Source organism: Protomyctophum parallelum, assembly GCF_964188405.1.
Source record: "Protomyctophum parallelum genome assembly, chromosome: 17".
Taxonomy (NCBI): Eukaryota; Metazoa; Chordata; class Actinopteri; order Myctophiformes; family Myctophidae; genus Protomyctophum; species Protomyctophum parallelum.
The window spans coordinates 15,051,784-15,075,923 of NC_139719.1; the positions used below are offsets into that span (position 1 = coordinate 15,051,784).

General features: G+C 43.9%; 1 protein-coding gene across 1 annotated transcript in view; it reads right to left on the reverse strand.

Moving 5' to 3' along the window:
- Positions 1-525: 525 nt before the first annotated feature.
- Positions 526-24,140, reverse strand: part of LOC310874893 (poly(ADP-ribose) glycohydrolase) — a 39,835-nt gene continuing 16,220 nt past the window's right edge. Inside the window, exons 9-17 of the mRNA XM_083787810.1 lie at positions 22,460-22,539; positions 22,280-22,340; positions 22,121-22,196; positions 19,092-19,239; positions 12,978-13,056; positions 12,636-12,744; positions 7,364-7,469; positions 5,045-5,173; positions 526-1,616 (exon numbers count right to left, since the gene is read on the reverse strand). Coding sequence (XP_083643936.1) covers positions 1,450-1,616; positions 5,045-5,173; positions 7,364-7,469; positions 12,636-12,744; positions 12,978-13,056; positions 19,092-19,239; positions 22,121-22,196; positions 22,280-22,340; positions 22,460-22,539 — 955 coding nt within the window. The 3' untranslated portion in view covers positions 526-1,449. The remainder of the gene's footprint in view (positions 1,617-5,044; positions 5,174-7,363; positions 7,470-12,635; positions 12,745-12,977; positions 13,057-19,091; positions 19,240-22,120; positions 22,197-22,279; positions 22,341-22,459; positions 22,540-24,140) is intronic.

Sequence of the window (24,140 nt, forward strand, 5' to 3'; positions counted from 1 at the left end):
ATTAAAGTGGAGAAACAATGGACCAAAGTTAAGTTACCTACACTAATTCTGAGAATTTTCGTCTGTCATCATGACATGCCCAAAATCAGGATGCCAGGGTTACTGTCGGGTACAGTCGTTGTGGCATAGGCATTCGTTCCAGATAAAGATGAGCCAGAGAAAACACATACAGCAGGAGCTCCAGCGCCTGACTAACTCTCGCGTGTGACTGTGATCTTCCCTGATGCACACTTTACTTAATGAGGTGTCATGTACAGTTTATATAAAAGGTATGACCTTATTAAACCATGAGTGAAAGGGCGAAGCAATAGATGGGGGAAGATAAATGGCAAGGCGGCATGCGGACTGCCATATACAGTACACTACAGTACGACATCCACAGGACAGAAGCCGCTTGTGACATTTGACTTTGTTTAAACTGTACGTCCGAAGGGGGGTGAATGCAACACAGATAAATAAACATAAATCAACTGATACGGGCCAAGTCACATAGTATTACAAACCGGATATCAAATTAAACTGATGAAACATCTTAGGCAGTTATTTATTTACTTCAAATTTCACTTATCAAAACCATTATCAAGCAGGCAAATCCTCAATTCAATTTGAAATATACAAACAATAATAATCAAAAGGTTCCACCTTGAAATTAGATAAACTGTAAAAGAAAAACCCTGGAAAATGAAATCCTTTTAAAAGAGGGACAGGATTCAGCAAAGCACACGCAAAAAGGTATGTGGCATGCAGCCAATATCCGAGCTACAGTGTTATTGCCAATATAAGTTAACCTACAGAGGCTAAAAGCCTATTTCCCTAAGAGCTGGACTGCTCTTTAAATCAATTGTCTTTCCTGAGACTGCACCACGCTTTGCCAAGCCTATTCTATTGGTTTGGTTTTTTCCTTTAACTTGATTTCTGACAGCCAATTCAATTAGGCTGGAAATGTGTGGGTGAAAGAAAAAAAGGCAACATGACAAACTCAGAAGATGGATGGCAACCTTTGCTTCACCATTAAAAATCGCAATTGTGTCGTATCGAAGCTCAAACCATCGGAGTAGTATTAGCAGCAGCCGTAGCAAAATAAACAGCAGCTTTTTACCCCAGCGCCAGACACAGCTTATTATCGACTTGAATTCTGTTTGATGTTCCTGTCGACGATACGCATGCCTCATTGGTTTCCATTTTGAGCTGTGAATAGATTAAATGGCATTTGATACGTCCACCATTTTAAAATCAGTGTTCATGTGAGGACAAATATTTGATTGGAAGGCAGTAAGAGAACGCTTTCGCACATTACGATTGAGTTATACTCAGTTGCGCGTCACACCCGCGCCACGTACCTAAATGTAAATCAGACATGATTATCTGTATGTGCTGTATGTCTTCGGGAAGGTCAGGCACGGTGACTCATCGAGGCTACCTGACCTTAAACGGCGGTCAGCGGGGACACTACAGTCTGGCCGAGACCCCGCCTGGGCCGTGGTGGGACGCCGGGGGGGGAGAGGAGGAGCTGACCTCCCGGTAGATGAAGGTGTAGAGGCTGACATCAGGGAGCCGGCCGAGGCAGCTCTTACACACGGAGCTGTAGTAGCGCCCCAGGAGGTCATAAACGTCCCCTGTGACAGAAGCCAGGAGAACAGGGGGTCAGCTGGACAAGGGCAGTGGTCAGAGCATTGAAGTGTGTGGAGAAGACCTCTTCCATGAGAAAGCTGTTCCAAATCGACTTATGTCGTTCAGTAAAAAATAAAACCTACGCCATTGGCTTTGGCCATGTATCGCATAAAAAGTTATTTTCTGTAAGGGCTTACTTTTTAGACTGTGTTTGTTATTACATTACTGAACTTGAAATGCATGGCTAGACTGCATATCAAAAAACCTCATCTTCAAGAACCGCTTTCAATAATAAACTCCTACATCTTCCACCTGACTCAAACTAATTATCTCTGGTTTTGTTTCTGTTTTTATTACTTCTGTACCAACCGTTTGAAAGAATTATGGGTTTCTGAACTGGGAATGGAGAGGAGTGATGAAGTCTGGAAGGACTGGGGGTTTGTTAAGAATACATGCTGTCAGTACTTGTTACATTAATGCCAGGTACAAACAATATAAAGTTATGCACAGAATGCACTATTAAAAAACAAAGCTACACATGCTGATGCTACAACTTCTCGGATGTGTGATACATGCAAAATAGACATAGAAATGAATGCCCAAACCAGTTATTTTGTGTCTGTGTCCCTTTATGCCCATATATGGGGTTCTTTGTCAGGTATGCCCAAATATGGAGTCTATGCAGATGTCAGAACCATCATTGTGATGTCAGAACAGGCCAGTTCCATATATGGAGATCTAGGGGTGATCAGGTGTGATCAATTGGCTAATTTGGGCCCTGTTCAGAGCACGGGCAGAGGCTTTTGTGCTGGTTCTGGACAACGGGGCACTGCACTCCATGTGGTGGTGTGGAACGTGGATCGCCTTTATCCAAGGCGCTTTACAGAGATTGTGCATCACATTCACCCACAAATTCATACACCGATGGCAGAGGAAACCATGTAAGCCGCACCTGCGCAGCGGGAGCAATTAGGGGTTCAGCGTCTTGCTCAAGGACACTTCGACACTAACTCTGGTTCAAGGTTCAAGTTTATTTACAATTTACAATTTACAATTTAGGCATTTAGCAGACGCTCTTAATCCAGAGCGACTTACATTTAAGCAAGAACAAAAATGTAGTGTCCCCGAAGGGCAAATTGGGTTGCAGCATAGACAGTACATTAAACAATGAAACAGTACAAATAAACAAACAGTTCACATAGCAGATACCAAAGTACAAAGGTGCACATAACCATTAAAGTGCATGTGTTAAAGTGCACTTTGGTAGGTCATAGAAAGTGCATGTGCATAGACATTAGGCACGAGACCAATACAGTAAAAAGTAAAACGTGCTTATCATAAGGTTATCTCCTTGTTCTACCCACAGCAGCATTTAGTGTGCAAATAGAGACAGGGACAAAGGAATGTTTGTGCCTGTTTTTTGTGGCACAGGGGGATGGGAGAGGGATGTATTCTCCATGGGTGAGCAGCATCAGATCGGATACACAGGGCTTTGTTAAGCACCTGCTTCTTGAAGATCTGGTCTAGGCTGTTCATTTGTGAGCCAATTATTTTGGTGGAGCCCAGCAAGCAGCCACTCTACCCCTGAGCCACCCCTGAGCCACTGCCACCCCAGTGGAAGGCACTTTAACACATACATTTTGGCTTTGTCCACTTTTACATGATTTCTGGTCAAAGATATTTAAATAGTTTTCTAGACTAGAGTCTAAATAAAATGTGCTTTAATAGGATGTTCAGAGAATACCATGAGATATACGGTTGAAGAACACAAGGCTTTGATGCTTGGAATGGCTGCAGCTAAGATTCATTATTTTCGACTGGAAGTCATCTTCTCTCGAAATTGTTTTAATAAATGGCTTAATGAGATGTCAGATATGATAAAATATGAATACAATGCACAGTATGGCAGTGTTTTGTTTGTTCATTTTTGTTTGCGTTATAGGCCTACCGTGTTGATTTTCTTTATAATTATTACTGTCACTTCCATCCAGTTGCATCCATGCAATGTATTTTCGTTCTGAGGTATTCTATTTATAGTGACTCATAGGAATAGACTATGTGACAACCAGGTATAATCTGGTGACCACCAGAGAGACGGGTGACAGCCAGAATGTAGACGGCACCCCGGGAGCAGTATGGGTTAGCGCCCCCAGCCTGCATCCTCCGTGAGGATGAGGCCTCGATGACGCCTTTAGGAGGGCCAGTGGAGCCGCAAGTGGAGCCTGCAGTACTACCGTTGCCCAGCGGTGGAGCCTTCAGAACCATTGCGGCTCAAGAATCCACCACTCCTGAATGAAGTGTCTGGTGCTGGGAGACTGGTGCAACGCACAGGTCCTCGCGGTACTTCTGGTGAGAGCAGGAGTGGACCTGGTGAGACGTAGGAGGGGCCCGGAGGGGACAGGAGGCAACCCACAGAGCCTAGTCCCTCCACATGCCAGAATTGTAGCTCTCAGTCCCGGCATAGTAGTTTCGGAGTGTTTCCAACGGATTGTGCGGTCCCGTCTTTCCCTAGTGGGTCTGATCGAGGGTAGCTACTGGGGACGTAAATCGGGACTTGATCACCCCGGCTGGGTCACCCGAGTGAGGGGTATGATGTTAGAGAGACCCGAGACCCCGATGACCTTGGGATACATCACTGAGGATACGTCCCAGTTGCATCCATGCGATGTATTTTCGTTCGTTCACTATTATTATATTTTATGTATGTGCTGGGGGATTGTTTTAGATGTATAATGAAATGAAAGAAAAAATATATATAATACTCCTTTAATTGCATTAAGCACCCTATACTGTACATTCCATCAAAGTACATACGAAATATATAAATATTGTGCAAATTCCCATACAAATTAAAGCCATCACAGAGGGTTGTGCATGTTATTTGTGTGCATGCAGTGAGCATGTGAATGGATGAAGGTGTGAAAAAAAGTTGCCGACACTGACAGTTTTTTCCTTTTTATTTGTATTATATATTTTTGGAGGATAATTTATGAGTCGGTCTACTTTCTCTTTGCTTTGTCTTTTGGTGCAAAAAAATTGCCTACGACGTCGTTTTCAACAACAAGCTATCCGACGGTCGACGCTTCCCTATAACTTGTGACCCGACACAACGGTGTACCCGCGGCCCAATCAACAGTAGATTTTCAGACATTTCTGTGCATCAGACAAAGCTTACTGTAGGTGAATATTAATGTTAGATTTCCCAGAAATTACAATCAAAGTGGATTTTCTTTTGAGAGAAGCTCAGAAATGTCCTCTCTCATGTTTAGAAAGGTGATGAACTTATCAGAAACAGCAAGATGGGAAAGCAAAAGTATGTAAAAGAAAAAAACTGAAATAACATCCATCCAATTATTTAGTGTCAAACCAAATAAAATAAACACAAAACACCACAACACACAGGAGGAGCTGGCAGTATGGCTGCTTGACTTACCGACGCTGACGTTGCTCTGGGTGAGGAATGAGTGCAACTTGTGGACGTCCGTCATGAGTTTGCCGTCACCAAAGGTGAAGTAGGCCACATCTCGTCCTGCCTCAGCAGCTGCCAGCATCTGGAGCAGAGCTGTGGGGATAGAAGCCCGATGTACGTTAAAGAACGGCACTCGGGGGAATTGACACAAAAACACTGTCTCCGTAGACTGTGAGGGGTCCAATGATTCATGGGAATCATGGCAATATACTGAATAGACTATACTATACATAAACCTATACAGATGAAACTGAGAAATTGTCTTTTATTCATTATGTATTTTTATTTATTTAAAAAGAAAATTACCAGTCCTATCGTCTCGACTCTGTGGAATGGGGGTGTCATAATAGGCAAAAATGTGTAGTGTTGTGATGGTTTGTGAGATTGTAGATCTGCTAATTTTGTTTAAGAGATTTGGTGTAGAGGGGAAAAAAAGACCCCTGGGAGACCCCTGTCAATGAAGTATATACTGTAGTAGGGTTTAAGTGGTTAACAGCGCAAGGACCACATTGGAAATAAATCCCTGACTTCACTGTGCTTTATCTCGACAATCTTTCTAGTACACGTATCGTGTTTTATGCACAAGGATACTTTTACGATTTTGCACGAGTTTGTTTTTACAGTAGCCTCTGTTGTGTAGAGACAACACACACACCATTAAGCTGACACAACATCCGGTCGCGGTGTTTTGGATCTTCAAAATAAGGGTTGAACGGGGCGATATCCCCCCCCCCCCCCATTTTCCCTCACTGTATATTGTATCTTTTCCCTTTTTTTGCTTCCCATATGATGAATTCCTGTTCTGTTCTTTACCTACAGAGAAATGTCTATTTGTATGTCTTTAAATGTTTTGATGAATTGAACAATGTGGACCCTGTTGTAAACAAGTGTAATGCTTAATTGGGTCGTCCACTCACAGTTGACAGTCTTTGTATTGAGTTCGTGCTTAAAATGTACTGTAAATTCTACAAACTGTTAATAAAGATTTCAATCAATCAATCAATCAATGTTATTAATTAATCCCGGCGGAAATTGTGTTAACATTAAATGCGGGTCTCAGTGGCCTGTTAAAGGCAAATAATCCAGGGGATTGGTCTCTCTCACCCCCACTGAGAACACTGACTGGATCAGCGACAGAATTGGAAAGGAAGGCCGGGTCTGGCCCTGGAGACTTCTGAATATTTAAAGAGCTTGGAAGTAAGTCAGCTGATTAATGAGGGCTGCCTGGGACAAAGGCACATACTGTAACGAGCAACGTTGAACAAACATCTGCACGTAAAGGCGAAGCTTGATAGTTCCGAACTTGTCTTGCCACTCTCATCTCCGCCATTTCTTAACTTTATAACACCTGCCACAGGCAATCTAACCAATCAAATTTACAATGCGTCATGGACATGGTATCATGTCTTGAGCTTGCAGATTGACAATTTGCACTACACTGTTGTACAACAAAGCATGCAACAAGGCTTAAGTAGTTAACCAAACTTATATTTAAAAAAAAAAAAACATATAGATATATACTTGTATATACTAGGTTATATGTTTGTTTTTACGCTTCTCGATTATTGGAATAATCGAAAAAGTAGTAATCGATAGTTGCAGCCCTAATCACCTGTCTTCAAGAATTATTCCACAGTTAAAATAAATAGGTGGCCATTTAGAGTCCCAGCAGGTAAATAGAGGGGAACATCATGGGCGTGAAATGCCCATTCCCTACAGACATGTCATTAAGGAGACAGTGGGTAACTCCGCCAGTGGAGAGCTGTTACTTAGCCACTAATTAACCAATATGCATAGATGTGTGCAGGAGAGTCTGCAAATAATCTGGCTCCTCCTGAGCAGGTGGAATGTGACAACAGCGTAGGGAAGGAGGCAAAGGGGAAAACTGGCTCCAGAAATGCAAGGAGCTGCTGCTTCTGAAAGGCTAGCGCAGAAAAAAGCCCCTCCTGAACAAGCCCTGCTCGCCGACAGTGATACAGGGCTCCGACAGAGCCCCTGGAACAGATTGATGGGCCAGGGCAGGCGATCAATTTCACTATTAATGAAAAATATAAACCTTTGTCAGTTGATCAATAAGAGGAAGGCAGACGAATAGGCCTTAAGTAAATGAACGCATTCCGTGGAAGACTAATGGTCGGCCACAGTGATCGGTTGGAGGTGGAGTGTGAGATTCATCCAGCATCGTGTTCCACTCAGCCTACACAGTGCCAGGGCAGAGCGTGACTGAACTGTGCTTCTGATGGAAGCTGGTGGAGGAGGGTCGCCTTTCCTTTCCAAGCTTACCTTTAAGTCGGGTGTCTCCCCCGAACACACCGCAGCCCCAGTTCCCCGTGGCCACCGCTGAGAGATTCTCTCTTCTTTCCCCGGGGCGAGCAAAGCCACAGTAGGCCTGCAAAAAAAAACAACACAAACAAACAATACAATTTAAAAGACAAGAGCTTTTTAGAAAACATAATCCATAACACAATACATAACCAAACGATGCTATACTCAGTGTTGCCAATTTAGCGGATTTGTCGCCATATATAGCTTCTTTCCAGACCCCCCTAGCGACTGAATTAGTGAAAAGCTTCTGGAGAGAAATCTAGCTACTTTTTCTGGTGAATTGGGGACAATTTTCCCCCTCTCTCAAATCCGCTAGGTTGGCAGCACTAAAGTGCTCGACGTGTCTGGCTTCCTCGGCTCGGTTATGTGCACAGAGCAAGGAGATGGCGCCTAAAAGTCGCTAGGGGCGGCGCGCGCTTATCCCACCCCTAGCGACTTCTAGAGACTTTTCGAAGAGCACTAGCTCCTTCCATTACTGGAGAGTTGGCAACACTGGCTATACTTTGTCATACTAGTGTTCTTCAAATATGCATAACATGCACAACGTGTCACAATGAGACACATGTGACCTTGTAAATCTATTTTTGAAAGATGTCAAGTGCCTATAATGACACGCCTGGGGTCCCAAAATAGGGGTGCCAGGTAGAAAGTGGTTAACCAATTTTGACCTGAGATCAGATTCTAAAAATGTCTTCTACATCCTGACAGTTTTCTGAAAAGGCTATGTTTCTATGTCATTCGTTCTTCGATTTTTCAAAAATAGCTAAAGCATAACATAATGCTAACACCAAAAGGGGTTCCCGCCCAAAAGTGGTTAAGTGACATTATGTCGTGTCACCACCAGCCACATGCAGCGGGACAGTATACCAGGAAGTAGTAGTACAGAGGTGATATTATGTCATGTGCTGGGGTAATGCCGGAAGCAGGTCTCAGGTCTGCCTCAGGTGTTGAGGTTGCTTTACCGTACTGTTCCAGATCGTGGATAATACAGTTCAACCCCATATTCACACTAAAATTTTTATTTATAACACAACCCACGCAACTCAGGTTGCCTGAAGGCAAACACTTGGCACATTATTAAACGCAGGCACACATAAAAGGATTTAGATATCCGGTTGGCCCGGTGAAGCATACATTTTTTTAAATTACTGTATACTATTACTATATTAATGGACAGCTTCACACATTATAAGTAGATTTCAGTGGAGCTGGTGTTATAAAAAATGTGTGGTTTCACACATTTATAATAGTTTACTATTAATGTGGGTGTTGCTCATTTGGGCATGCCATTATAGATAGAAAAAAAAAAAAAAAGTAATAGTAAGCTCACACACCACCATGACAATGTATGAAATACAGCTTTAAGGGGGTTGAAAACCTAGGCTGATTTTGCAGTTAGTTTTCCAGTTCAGGTTTAAAACCATAGCAGATAAATTTTAGGCTAGTAAGAAACACAGCTACAGCTAATCAAATGAATAATGGTTGTGTTAGACTTCGGTGGGCCCACTGCCCAGAGCCATGGCTGCCGATATGCAGTTGTACAAAAAAAGTACAAACATCAAACCCACATCCTCTGGGTTAAGGAAGTGATTTTTACTATTCCAAATCCACCCACCCACACACAGCTCCGCAAGGAAGTGGTTGCAACATTCAAAAACTCCAATGCAACACAAAGTGACACTGATTATGTGCACCAATGATGCCAGAAGGCAGATGCAGTAGTCGAGAACTGTAGTCAATTTGTAGGCATCATTACCATAAGTAAAATCACCTGACACTTTTTTATATATTTTATGTTTTTACAGTTCTTATTCTGGATGTGAAAAGTATATGGGATATAGAATGGGAAAACACTTCCGTGACCGGCGGGAGGTTGGTTTTGACCAAGTACCTAAATCTAACACGCCCTTTATTAATTGTATTAGCTGCAGAAAACTGTGTTGCAGGGGCACGGTGGCACAGTTGGTAGTACTGTCGCCTCACAGCTAGAAGGTCCTGGGTTCGATTCCCGCTGGGGACGCTGTGGGCACTGGCGGCGTGTTCCCTCCTCCGCGTCATCAGTGCCCATACCCGAGGCGGGGGTTTGCGATAGGGCCTTTCTGTGTGGAGTTTGCATGTTCTCCCCGTGTCCCCTAGGGTAGATACCCTCACAAAAACATGCCGTAATCCTGGTCTCTAAAACTACCTCCCCCTGGCCAGCCGGGGCGCCTGATGGAGGGGAAAGGAACTGGTCGGAATAACGTGTCCCTTCCACGCGCTACGTCCGGCCGGGGAAATACCCCCCTGTCAGGTGAAAAGAAGCAGCTTGGACTCCTCATGCATAGAAGGAGGCATGAGGTCAGTCCGCTGCCCCCCCAGGTTGGCAGAGGAAGTGTAGCGCCCAGGATTACATTAGATAATTGGCACTGGGTGAAAAGAAAAACTGGGTTACAAAAATCGTGGGATAAAAGAAAAAAAAAACTGTGTTGCTTATGTAGCATTGCGTGGAAGCAGGGATTGAACCCGGCTGGGGCTCCCTCTCGCCAGACCAACTCGCAACCTGTCGTGCCAACAGGGCTGAGCCCGATTGGCAGGGCTGTTGTGGGCTGGGTCTTGGCTGGGGGCTACACTTACGTCCTGTTGTACAATAAGGTCAGCTGTATGCAGCCAGCCATGTTTTCATCCTGCACGAGCTCCGAACTTGAACCGGTTTCAACCCCCTTCAAGTGGTTAACTCTGTAGGGCCTGTGCACGCGTAGGAAGCGTTAACGCGACATGTGGGCTGTACAGTTTGGTGCATGTCAATACACATCACTTAGGGACTGCAGAAATTAAATTAAGAATGTAATGCATTTGATAGGGCACTCAGAAGATTAATTTTCAGCAAGGAAACGATGCAAACAGTGCCCATCCTCCTTTCTGACCGGCCATAAATTCTTCCCAGCAAAAGGGCAGATATGACAGTTAGCTAAACAATCTTCCAAACGGGATTGATCTCCATGTTGGGGCATTCCTCATGCCGCTGTCAGAGCTGTCAAACTCCTCCATGCTCTCTGAAAGGCAGACCTGACAACATAAACATCTTGATATTCTATTACAAATATCTCTCAGCCTGCATGGGAGAAATTCTGTATGGCCTCGTCTAGTGATGCTCTAAGTTGAAAGATTCATCATAGCATCCTTTCATTTTAACCCATTTTGGGCGGGAACCCCTGTTGGTGTTTTAAGCATTATGCCATGCTTTAGCTATTGAAAAATAGCAGATCTACAAGCTCATAGCGCGCCACCGAGTGGCGCGCTACGAGCTTGTAGGTCTGCTATTTTTGAAAAGTCGTTAAAATGTGGCGCAAATCATTGAATATGTATTTCAGAGGGAACATTTTTAACTAAAATATTTGCTTCTGGGGGGGTCCCTGGAACTACATATTTTGAGATGGGGGTCCGTGGCCCAATAGAGATAATTCTGGGGGTCCTTGACATGAAAAAGATTGAGCACCACTGACAGTTTTTCAGAATTTTTGGGGGATTTTGAAGCCTTTCTTTTATCGACCTCAGTCCAAAATGGGTTAATCATCCGAGGACCAGAAATCATGAATACAGTGCACTCACTGGAACCCAAAATACAATACAACGATAACTATAAAGATAACGATATTGATATAAACAATGACGTTCTCTTAGACATGTTAAATGTGATCTGTTGAACGTGACACCCTGCATATTCAGATGGATTCATATTGTCCGTCTCTGTGTTTACATCGTTCATCATATTGCTCTGTACGCGACCGCAGCGATATCGTTTACCGCCGTCGTCCTCCTTATAGTTGTGGTGTGAACTCTGCCATCTATACTTGATTTTGATAATTTGTTATAGTTATCATTGATTCTGAAGCGCCTGCCTGCTCTCACAGTGTTTTCTGTACCTGTCATATGAGAAACAATATATATATAATTTGGTCTTGGTCTCGACCCACCCTCAGACTTGGTCTTGACTTGGACTCCCTTTAGGTGGACTCGACTACAACACTAGGTTGTGTACATGAGGTGTTGTCGATTTTCAACTTTTTGGTTGAAAATATCTATCGTTTATTTTCAGCCGTACGAAAAAGTACACCTTTGGCTTAATGGGTCGACACCGACAAGGCTGCTCGAGCCCTAGCTAAACACAATGTGAGCAGAACGTTTAACTGAGAGCTATTATTATTTGCAGCACGAACCTTTCTGCTTCTGTACTGCTAAAGAGACACGATTATACAACATCAAAGCGCAACATCAAAGAACAGGGGTCGCCACAATTCCACAGTCATAAACAGAAAGTGTTCTTACCGGTATTCATGTCTACAACATATTACATATTACAGCATTGCTTGCCATTTATAGCCACTATTCTAGTGTCTTGCAATAACCTGAAACTCTGGCATCTAATTTTGTTTTTTGAGTGGTGCAACCACTCCTATAGACAGCTATGTGTGTGAAATCTTAAAAGTGTTATTATACACAAATCTTCTCTTCTGGGGGTCTTCCTGGCACAAAACATCTTCAGATGGGGTTAAGAAGATAGGAAAACAAAAAGATTTGGCTCACTTGTTGCTCGCCTTCCAGGAAAGGAGAAAAAAGGTTCTACTGTATATGACACTTGGAAGAGACATGAACCTCGTGAATTCTGATGTCCCTATTCTGCCAAAGATGTCCCCTACATCCAGGGAAAACACTGTTGTGAACAAGTTCACAACACAACACATTGTGAGCGTGTAGATCGGCTATTTGGAGTGGGCCAACTAAGTACTGTGTATACCAGGGTTTTTCAACGTTTTTCATCCAAAGCAAGGACCCCTTAGCTGAGAGAAATAGATGAAGCAGGGTCCCCCACTACCAATTGTATAAAATGGTGTTGCAGATTAAACCTTTTCATAGATCTCACAGATTAGCTTCATAGACAATCCGTGTTGTGTGAAATTTGTGAATGAATGTTTTTGGTTTATTTCAGACATTTAACCACTGAAACCCTCAATACTTGGTAAACGCTGTACTTGATCTGCTCTTTTTCCCCACCTTTTTGCAGAAAGAAATCCGATCTACGTTGTGAGCTTGTAGAACTGCCAAAGAAAATGCATATCACACAAATATTTGGCAGCCCCCCTGTAGTAACTCGTCTAGGGGTCCCAGACCCACTGGTGAAGACCCCTGGTGTATACTATAGGTTTTAAGTGATCAAGAAACACACAAAGTAAGTAAGGAAGTAAGGAAAGACCTTATTCATTTCTCTGTTGATCCTGGCAGGGTGAAACTGTTCCAGAAAGTTGCTGAACTGCAATGCATCGATGGCCACAATTTCAGTGCATTTTCTCCGCCAGTCATCCCTGAAAGAAGTGAAAGGAGAACATAGTAAATAATATATTAGAAATAATAATCATAAAAGGAGGTCTTCCTGGCACAAAAGGATAATGTATTTCTCATGTAGCCATGATTACACAGTGAAAAATTAGTCAAACATTTAGCTTGCACTGGAAGTAAAAGTCATCATTGATTTCCTAACTTTCTTTCTTCTTTTTTTTAAATTCTTGCCATTAAACTGTCATGGTAGAGTAAATACCTTGGCGCTGCGTCGTCATGGCTGCCGGCCCATTTGTAGCTTTGTGCGTAGCCCGTGTATTTACTGTACTGCTGTGTGCCTGTTAATCAAACGGAGAAGAGCTGGGGTCACTTCCCATTAAAAAGGTCAATCAATTATCCCGGTATCTAAGCATACATAATTGAATTAAACATGACCAATATGGGGTGCATGCGAGAGCGCAGGTGACGTCACAAACAGCACACACAGTTAAACTAACAAGCAGGAACACAAATGACCTTCCCATTCAATTAGGGCTCATTAGCAGCTGTCTGTTGAGCCTCTTCATGCTGATTAGTACAGCTGCAGGTCCTTGGTCAGCAGGTATTAAGAGGTGCTCTCCTGCGGGAGGCAGTCTCCAGAGAACGCTGCAACTACTAATAATCAGCTCCAGGAACTATAGCATAATCACCGCCCTCGTTAGAGACACTGAAGTGGCAGTTCTAGACAGTACCCTGTGTTTTGTAACAAAGTCATCCAACATGCGTATGGTATAACAGGGGACAGACAATGACAGTCTAGTGAGTCTACTGACGTCATGGTTATAGACAGAGTATGCACAATTGCACATGACTGCTGAGCTAAACTGCCGTCACAGTTTTGGTCTGCTATACGTTTTGGCAGTGGAAAACATATCAGGTTTGTATATCCCTTTCCCCCCCTAGGCTGTTTATCTGACCCTGCCATGTTGAGGCCTCATACACACGTATCAAACACAATCTTGGTCGTGTTTTTTTAATGGCCGCCACAATGCTTTTCCAATGGGAGTCACATGGTTTGAACAAATGTTTGTTTGATGGGGGGGAGGGGCAGAACACCATCAAACAGAACACCATCAAACACAAATCACTCAATGGTCCTGCGTACCACCCGTTTCTAATTGCACATAATGCAGGAGGCAGCAGGACATTGCATTATTGAAAATGAGCGCTTCCAAACTCGGACACTTGAAAATAATCACCTGCACAGAATGTATTGACAGAAAGTAGCTCATAACATGTCTACGGTGGATTTTCATGAAACAAAAACTTTTCAGATATAAAGAGGATAATTAAAGCTTTCTGTACAGCTACAATGTTGGTGAGTTTAATGTTGTTTAATGCAATCAGATAGAATTTTTCTGTTTGAATGTATGGGCTGTCAAGGCCAGCAAGTTGTTTTTTGCCACTCAGTAGGCGTTCCCGCATAACTTCCGGGTTCCGTGAAAACAACAAATCTTACCATTGGGGGAACGTACACATTGTTAATGTTTTGTCATATCGCAACATATGGTATAGTTTTGTAGTGCATGTAATTGTAACAACTACCAATGAAAACGGCTCTGCCAAATATTCTAAACCTTCCGCGATTCTGCCAATAATTTTTTTGAGACACACATCAGAGTTTTTGCAGGATCAAACAAAGAATCACGTGACGTTGATCGCTTATACTAGGACATGACGTATGTGTAGACAGAAGAATCCTGTGAAGTAATATGATCCCATTATCATTGCACATGTTATGTGTAAGAGTACTTGAAACAATCTCTTTAAAGTTTACACTAGGCTTAATTCTTGAATGAATGCACAAAAACTTAAAAAAAGTTATGACAGCAATGATATAATTTACTGACTCGGATGCCCTGCACATAAATCTATAGTTCTATACATAAGATTGCATAGCACAGCAGAGGAGGTGGGTGACCCAACACTAACAAGCACTGGAGCTTCATTGAGATCTCTCAGCAGCAGCCGCATACTCATTCAGGCATTATAAGCCACTGTGTATCTCCACAAACATCTAACCGACCAAAAGGCACGTAGCGGGGGTGCAAAAACCTATAGTCCTCTCAGGACAACTATTAGAGGGAACCAATTATGTCATACGTACTTCTATGTATCTGACCTTCACAAGTGGACTAACTGCATATTTCCAAGTCATCAAATGCAATGAGCTTTCTTCCCCGATATAAATAGTTCCAAATTGAGAGTGGGGTCAAGGTATTTCGGAAAGACTGATGCGTAGCTGGCCAAGAATCGTTGCATTCATGTGTAAATTATATGACCGATCACAGAGTCTGATATCTATGGAGACACACTGACTAAAAGAGAGGAAAAGGTCAGAGAATAACACTCATTATTGTGATGTCAAGGCAAAACTGGCCAAGAGGATATTTTCCACGACATTGTCACAGTCTGAGTTAGAGGTCACGGAGAAAAAGAGAGAGGATCCAAGAGTCCTCTGTGTGTCAACAAACCATGGAATAAACTGTTCACAACCTTGTTTCCAGCCTTATAACCCCCCCGAAAAAAAGACATGGACAACACACCACAGAAGATATAATGTATAGATTAACCGCTAGTGGTCCTTGAGGGGGTTCCAGGTGGTCCCCTGCTAAATGATGGAGAAGTTTGTAACCAAATGGACCCTTCTAGAATATAGATTTTACACTCTCAGTCTCAAGATACAAACTAAATATTCTTTAGTTTTGGGTCTGAGGCTTCATCAGACCAGTGACCAGATTTGACTGAGAGCCTGCCATCGTGCAACCTCCAGCTTTTCACCAGAGGAGAAAAATTGAATTTATGAATATAATATAAAATGAGTTAATAGCACAGGCAGACTCTTCACATTCTAGAGCATGTCTGAAATAAATATCAGAGCTGAACTCGATATGTAAATATGAAATAAATGCTTAAACATGTAGCCAGGTGTAATGTTAGAGTCCACAGAAGTGAACTTTTTAAGCCTGTTTTCTCAACTTGCTGTTTTCTGTAAGACATTACTCTATAAGCCATATCTCCAAAACTGGTGGGTCAAACTGAGCAACCAATGTCAATTTGAAGCTATGATTCCCTGCTTCCATATGACATGAAAAGAAAAGAAAATTAAAAAAAAATCCAATGGCAGTCCCTCAGTCAAATTTGGCCAGAAATGGTCCTTGATATGAAAAACGTTGAAAAACACTGGTCTTTAAACACAAAGGACCACATCCACAATCCCTGAATGTACAAAGTGGGATTTAGTGCCGAGTAGAGGCAACGATCTGTCCTGCCCACTACGCCTGCGTCACGTTTCCTGGTCAGGACCGCCATATCGATGAATCATCTCCTTTCCCCTTGATGCTATTTATATCTTTGACCGCCCTTATGGCAGCCATCTCTGTAGCAATCAAGGGGAATTCAATTAGGCCTGGGCACTTTTGCAAATTTCACTGTGGAGGTAAGATCCATTAGGCCCGTGTGCCACACGGCCAGAACGTACCACAGAGGAATATATGATTTACCACCCGAGAAAACACGCACGCACGCACGCACGCGCGCACGCACGCACGCGCACGCACGCGCGCACGCACGCACGCGCGCACGCACGCACACGCACACACACACACACACACACACACACACACACACACACACACACACACACACACACACACACACACACACACACACACACACACACACACACACACACACACACACACACACACACACACACACACACACACACACACACACACACACACACACACACACACACACACACACACACACACACACACAAAACAGCTGATGCTTGGACTTTTAGAATGGAGGAGCCTACAAACGGTGGGCAGGGTTTAATAAGGATGATGGAATGGAAGAGTCCATTAGCATCGCAGGTCTCGGGCAGGTCTTCCCGCTATAATTAATTCCGAGCCCCAGTAATATTGTTAAGTGCCGTAAGTGGACGGGGGCGATGGAGGGACAAAAGAGAGAGAGAGAGAGAGAACTGGCAATAGCTCTGAAGGTGACTCCTTCTAAAGCCCGACTTATACTTAGCTGTGTGTCAGTGTCGCTCACCGAACCTACAAGCTTGTGAGCTTGTAGATCCGCTATTTTCAGAGTGCGACGCGACATGCAACAAAGTATACATCAGAAGTGAGATAGGTAACGGTAAATGGTGCCCGTAAATAACCTGTTGATTGCTAAATCTAACGTTATTATTAGCGCTGTGCTAACGGACGGGTACCGCACAGCAAGTACTCTGACAACAGAGTGGGGCATACTGTACATTCGCCTCTTGCATCGTTCCCGACTTGCGTGGTCCTGTGGCCTAGACTCTAGGCCTTGGGGCCCAAATTCACATCTTAGAATCTAAGGTGTGATTTGGGGCCCTAAGGATGAATACAAAATGAATATCAACATCCTAATACTGTCCAATAATTAGATAGCAATCAGATTGCAAAGGTAAATTCAATACAGTTCTGCAAACAAATGCATTCAGACATGACCTCTTTATTAAGGCCTAAGTATTACTATCTTAGGGGAGAAGCCATATTCTTTGCAGTTACTCAGTCATATACTCTTGATTTTGTCCGGGCCTGGGGGGACAGCTAGCCTTAAGTTGCTACCCACTCTCGGTTGCATTACACAGTGGGTCAGCTAAAGAACAAGATCTGAAGGAAGTGCAATGACAAGTGAATTCTGATTAGTTGTTAAATTAGCTAATTTAACTTCCCATTCATAAGCCCCGAAGTCAAAACTGGGTATTACACATAGTTTGACTTGAGTCTCCACTGAGTTTCCATTAGCATTCAGAAGAAGAACTACAAAAGGTCTGCACTGATTAGAAATTAAACAATTTCATAACCACTATCAACCCCCTGGGGTTCCTGCGGTAACAGCTTAACCCAGGGTGTTTCCAACAGTGTTTGTTGTGATGACTACTACTGACTGTATATACTTGAGTACAGCGAGACGTAATCACTCAACAGAAGAGCCCGCAATCAACAGAGGCCAAGTGACTGACAGGGCTCTCTTACTTGTATTCAATCAGAGGGCAGAGTTGGGTATAGAGGGCAGCGTGAACCGATATGGCGCAAAGGGGTGATTGCTACAAGCATGCGTCTGCCTCCTGCCGTGCTGTGTCAGGACTGGACAGGACAGGACAGGACAGGGGTAAATTGACAGGGTCTGCCATGTAGGCTACCCTGTTGCGTTTGACTGGAAGCAAAACATCTAGTTTCCTTCCGTCAGATTATAGGTCAAGCACAGGACAGAAGCCATTATTGACCTGCCATAGTTCAATGGCATCTAGAATGAATGATTAGAAATGCACACAACGGAGTATGTACCGTAGGTCACTGCTCCTCAACATGCAGGGGTTCTCCAGCTAAATGATTGATAGTTAGGGACCAAAATAGACATTCTTACAGGTCCATGAATGCTGGGCATTTTACAGTGTAGATTGGGGTCCCAGAAATAAAACAAATCATGTCAAATAGGGGTGCGTGGTAGCCTGCTGACACTGAATTTTCATTTTGTTTCACTGAATCGCCAGAACATATTATGTTAATGGGAGTGGCTAGCGATTCAGGGCTGGAGCCAGGCTAGGTCCGTGGCATAGTGCGTGGCATAGTGCATATCAAACTGGGGGTTCCTTGAAATGGAAAGGTTTACAAATCACTTGATGTGTACAGTGGGTGCATGATGTGTTTGGTCCGACATACTAACAGTCCAACAGGCAATAGTCTGACACCCGACCTAAAACCCAAATCCTAAACCTAACCTCAGAGGAAGCCACAGGTTCGTGTTAACCTGCCACGGGTTAGTTTTAACCTGCCATGCATGTCGGTAGCCACGGGTGAGTTTTAAAGGTAATATGACCGTTAAGAGAGAATCATTAAGGAACCGGAATCGTTAAAATCCTGAAAGATCCCAACCCTACAGTACCTACTGTACACAGGGTTGGTTAGACATAATTATACTAACAGTCCAACAGGCCTCAGTACGACAACTCCGCCGCTCCCAACATGTGTGGCGGGTTACAACTAACCCGTGGCCGGTTAATGATTCCTACAGGGTGTTCCAAATGGACCCTGACAGGTCTGTAACTCTGAGAGTGTACAAATGGAACCAAACAGAGCTTTACAGGTCAGTTTGTTTCCGTTTGTACCCTCTCAGAGTTATGATGGCCCTTGAAATTCAAAAGTTTGAGAACCACCGGTATGGTAATTGTATGTATAGCGTCAGTGAGATAAAAACCACCCGGTTCCGGAAACGGTTCCAAATGTGATGGAACCGGTTCCTTTTCCTCAATGTTTAGTTGGACTGGGTGGTTCCGTATGCTGACCTGTGATGACGAGGCACTCGTTGTGGCCCAGGGCTTCCGTGAAGAGGCGTGACACGATGAGCTCCGGGTTGATCAGAAAACGGATCTCCTCCTGGACCAGTCCGCCAGCCGTCACGCCCCCTCCCACAAACTGGTTGGCGAAATCCACCTGCACGTGATCACAACCGATGGTGTACTGTCAAGATGACACTAAACCACATGAAACCGCTAGTGTAGCGTTACTGGGCATGTCATAATAGGTGATCTGTCTGCATACATAGCAGATCTAGAAGCTCATGACGTGCTGCGTTGCGACGCATTGTGAGATTGTAGATTTTCAGCGAAAAGATGTGGGTGGGAAATAGGAGGGAACCATGTAGAATTTAGAATTTAGGCATTTAGCAGGCGCTCTTAATCCAGAGCGAGTTACATTAAGCAAGAACAAAAAGCATGCCAATACATCACATACATAAAAAAAGTAGTTATCATGAATCATACATAAGCTAAGAACTTAACAGTGGAATATCTATATAATGAAACTATGCATGTATACTTTATAGTGCGTGTCTACATACAATGCTATAAGTCTACATAAAATGCTATCCGAGTTACATAAGTTGGGCCTTTGCATACGCCTGTAAGGTCGTTGGGGCTAGGGCAAGTGCTACGGGCCATCATGGAGTCTGAAGAGGTGGGTTTTCAGACTACGGCGGAAGATTGGGAGTGAGGCTGCAGTTCTGACTGTAATGGGAAGTGCATTCCATAGTTTTGGAGCCAGAAGGGAGAAGAGTTTGGGACGTGTGGAGCGTTGTCCCGGCATCCCGGTAAAGACCTCTGGTGTACGCCAGTCAATAATGTAGGATATTATAGGGTTGAAGTTGTTAAATAAAAAAAGTTGACAAATAAGAAAGTTCAACAACACTTCATGACAGCTAAATGTACAAATGTTGTACATACAGCCTTAAAATACACATACATAAATGTGTCAGAAGAGCATGTCCAATTTGACAGGGATAAGATAACAAATATGCTTACTACTTGTCTTTTTAGCTGCATGACATGATTTACATAAGCTTGAATCTCAAAGCAAATCAGGCAAGCCTTGAAAACAAGTGAAACTGCATTGAAGTGAACTATTTCTGTGCTTTTCATGGGTAATAAATACTAATATACAATGTGCGCTAATGTAGGGTACACAGTATTGAGTGACACATTTGGACACAAGAGGTAACACACCATGATGGGGTGGAACCCCTTTCTCTCCGTTTCTGACAGAAAGGGACAGAGAGGCCTTACGGTCTGTGCTGCTGTTACTCAGATGCCTGACGTCTGGATTCGGTGCATGCTCCACGACCCTCGATTCACTTATTTTAGTCTATTTGGCATTCAAAAGAAAACCTGCATGCAGACATGTGAACAGATCGTTCTGTAATGAAAGCAGCAACGTGGAATATCCATTTCTGGGACAGTCAATCAGTCGTGGATCTGGGACCTGCAGGCGGAGGGGGGGGGGGGGGGGACCACATCGTCACTGCACCAGGAAGTGGAGGGTGCGCCACTGAGCGGTGTGGCGACTCCGCCGGAAGATGTCTCTGAGCTGGTCACTCAAAACCGGGACAGGCGGCCACCCTCCTAAAGTCTGCTTTGACAGGCTGTCAGCTCCCATCCCCCCCACCACCGCCCCACCCCACCAGTGTGTCCATCAATCGCGGGTGCGGGCGGGGAGATCCCCCGGAGCCGGTCATGTTTGCACATCAGCTGTCAGCTTGTGGCAACCGCAGGCGGACAAAAGGTGAAAGGGAGAAGGGGCCGTCGCGACAACGAGAGCAATGGAGGCTCAGGGGCCATGACCCCGCGGTCCCGGCAGGCACTCCCACAGTGACACGTCACCCGTTCCCTCAAAGGCCTTTTCAGTAAGCAGCAGTAAGCATTCTGGGTGAAAGTCTACTGCAGGGCTGGAACAAGGCAGTTACTAGCATCCTGATTCTTTCACACACTGAGAGAAATAGTGTACTATAAAACTATAAAACCCTGCGTTTTAAAAGTACAGGGCGATAGATAAGGGACAACTTTGCATAGCCCAAGAGGATGGTCGGCTGAGTCTGTGATTGGCTTAGACATAACCAGCCTCTGTTTTATTCAGAAACTTCATAATAAAAGGTAGGGGGAAAAGCCATTGCAGCTGGATTTTAACAAAGAGAGTGTACAAATGGAACCAAATAATGGGTCCATTTGGTTACATTTGTTCACTCGCAGAGTTGCAGACCCTTAAGGGTCCATGGTTAACACACAGGACTTTACAGTCACTGTGAAGGTTTGTAAACTTGCGATACTGGCAGGTACGGTTCCTCATGCCCAATATGCTATTATGTTATTTTTATAAGTAAGTCTATAAAAAAAAGTCTAGGGCTCTAGGCCTATTGTCGGTATCAGCCGAGGACGCAGGAGTCTATCCCCATTTCAATGCCCGCAAGACCTACCATCAGCTCTCAGTACATACTGCACGACTCATCACACCCAAGACCTACCATCAGCTCTCAGTACATACTGCACGACTCATCACACCCAAGCCGTGCTGCTCATACGCCGAGTTCGAACCCTGACCCTTGACCAAAGGTGAGTGCTCTACCGACTGAGCTACCAGGACATCCTTCAGGATACCCTGAATATCCTTCAAGAAAACAGCAGACTTCCCACAGTACCGCTGCCTCCTGAGAATGCCATTGGGGCGGCTGTGGCTCAGGAGGTAGAGCAGGTCGTCCAATGATCCCTGGGTCGGCGGTTCGAATCCCGGCTCCTCCTGTCCACATGTCGAAGTGTCCTTGGGCAAGACACTGAACCCTATGTTGCCTCCAATGAGTTGGTCGGTGTGAGCTTGCCACCATTGGTGTGTGAATGTGGGAAGTGAGGACGCTGGCGTCGACTGTTCGCCACTCCACCTCCCAATGTATGAATGAATGAACCATTGTAAAGCGCTTTGAGCACTTGGAAAAGCACTATAAAAATGCAATTCATTATGTGCGTGTGTCCATCACTATGTTTGGTCTTACCTGGAGCATTCCGTAGCCGTCATCCTCAATGGTCCCCTCACACGTAATGTGCAGCTTTGTCAGCTGAGACTGTGAGCTGAAATGAAAAGAACCAAATCAAGAAAGAAGAATAGACACATACTGTAATACATTATTGACTGCACTGTCAAAATACTGCACCTTTTCCAGTTAGGTGGTCTGTCCAAACATTTTCTTGTGAATGTTACGAGACCAGTAGGCTCTGGAAACAAAAACACATCTCAGCATTATAGCCTGAATTCGGACATATACAATATAACGCCATTTTCAAAAGAGCATACAAGCTTTGGAGTTCAATTCTGCAGCATCAGGAGAACCTACTTTGCTCAGTGACACTTTTGAAATAGCACATCAGGGTTTTGAGTTTCTCAATCTTCTTTGGAGAGGGCCCCTCGAACAACCTAAAGGCAGAAGAAGAAATGCCCATTAATTTATGTTGTTCTTCATATTTACCATTAAGACCTGAGGCCGATTCTACAATCAGTAGGTTTCATCACACTTTCAAGATTTTGTCAGCAAGTCGTCTGTATCATACAAGCATCACCTCCTTTACTATAATTTACAATTCAGTTAGTTAACTTACAAGTCATCAGAAATCATCAGAGTAAAATGTAATAAAGGAAAATAAGCACTAAGTAGGATACCAGGTAAATATGAAACCAAACATCTTCTAAACAACATTCTTAACATTTGTTTTGTCAATTAAAACAAATTGCTACTTCACCACTTAAGCCCTTTGGCGTAGCTAAAATAGCCCATCTACAAATTCACAAGAAAACACATTGCATCGTGGCACGTAGTGAGCTTGTATATCGGTTATTTCCACAATTAGTTAAATACATTAATATATACATTAATGTGGTTAACAGCAAAAAACAGAGGAGGGTGGTCCAAGGCCAGATCCAATGTAACCAGCGCTGCAGAGGCACACGGCCTCAACTTTGGCCATGTGAGTTCAGTCATGCTTTAACTTTTGATGTGAATTAGTTTATGTCTCACTCAGCCTCCCTTTCACTCGCTGCCCGATTATGTAGGAGCTCCTCCACTGTTATAACAATGGAGTTGCCCCGGGCCTGCCATCACCGAGTCACACTCATGTCCCACTTCACAGCACTCACACAAAAAGAGACAGGGCTCCCTCCTTAGGGACACATTAACAAGCCCTATGTCCCTTTGAAGGAGCACGGTCCTTGGGAGGTAAAATGTCATCGCAAAAGGGAAAAGAAAAAAAAATCCACAAAGGCTGCTAACCAGTGAGGTGCAGTGGAGTAGATGCTCTACCAGCATTAAGGCCACTGCCCGTCCGTCCTCTCCAGCCAAGCTCTAAAAGAACTCCCTCCACTGCCCGCCTCAAAATGCCACAACAATCAGAGAGAAATTTTATGCGAGCGAAATGAAATGACGACAAAGGCTTGATGCACTGAGAGCCCTTCGGGGCCAGGGAAAGTCATTCATCTAAGTCGACTCTCGCTCCCATTTCTCCTTTCTGTCACCGTGGCCGGTAGAAACAATCTTGCGTCATGTAGTCCCCGGGGCAACCTGTCTTTAGACGGGAGCTGGCCGCTAGTGAGAGCAAGGCTTTTAGTAATGGGGCACAATATGCTCTTTGGGGAATGGAGAATTATTACATAATTATATAATGCCAACTTATCCATCACAGAGCTGCGGAGACATGAAGTAACAGGAAAGGGTCTATACATAACAACAGTGCTATTTAGAGCACAACAGAGTACTAAGAAAGAAAGAAAGAAAGAAAGAATATTTATATTAACAGTAAAAATGTATCAAACAGAAATGACTTGTGGAAACAACGGAATCACTTGCGCTGCAGGTATACATATTTCAATTGAGTTTAAAGAATAATTTTCTAAAAAGCTGCCATTTCTTTTCCTGTAAGTATAAAGTGAGTGCTGCCATAACCGTATCCCAACGAAGGTCCACTTTGTGCAGGATAAAAGAGAACTTCGAAGTTCGAACACAGCATGGTTCCATTTCTAATAAG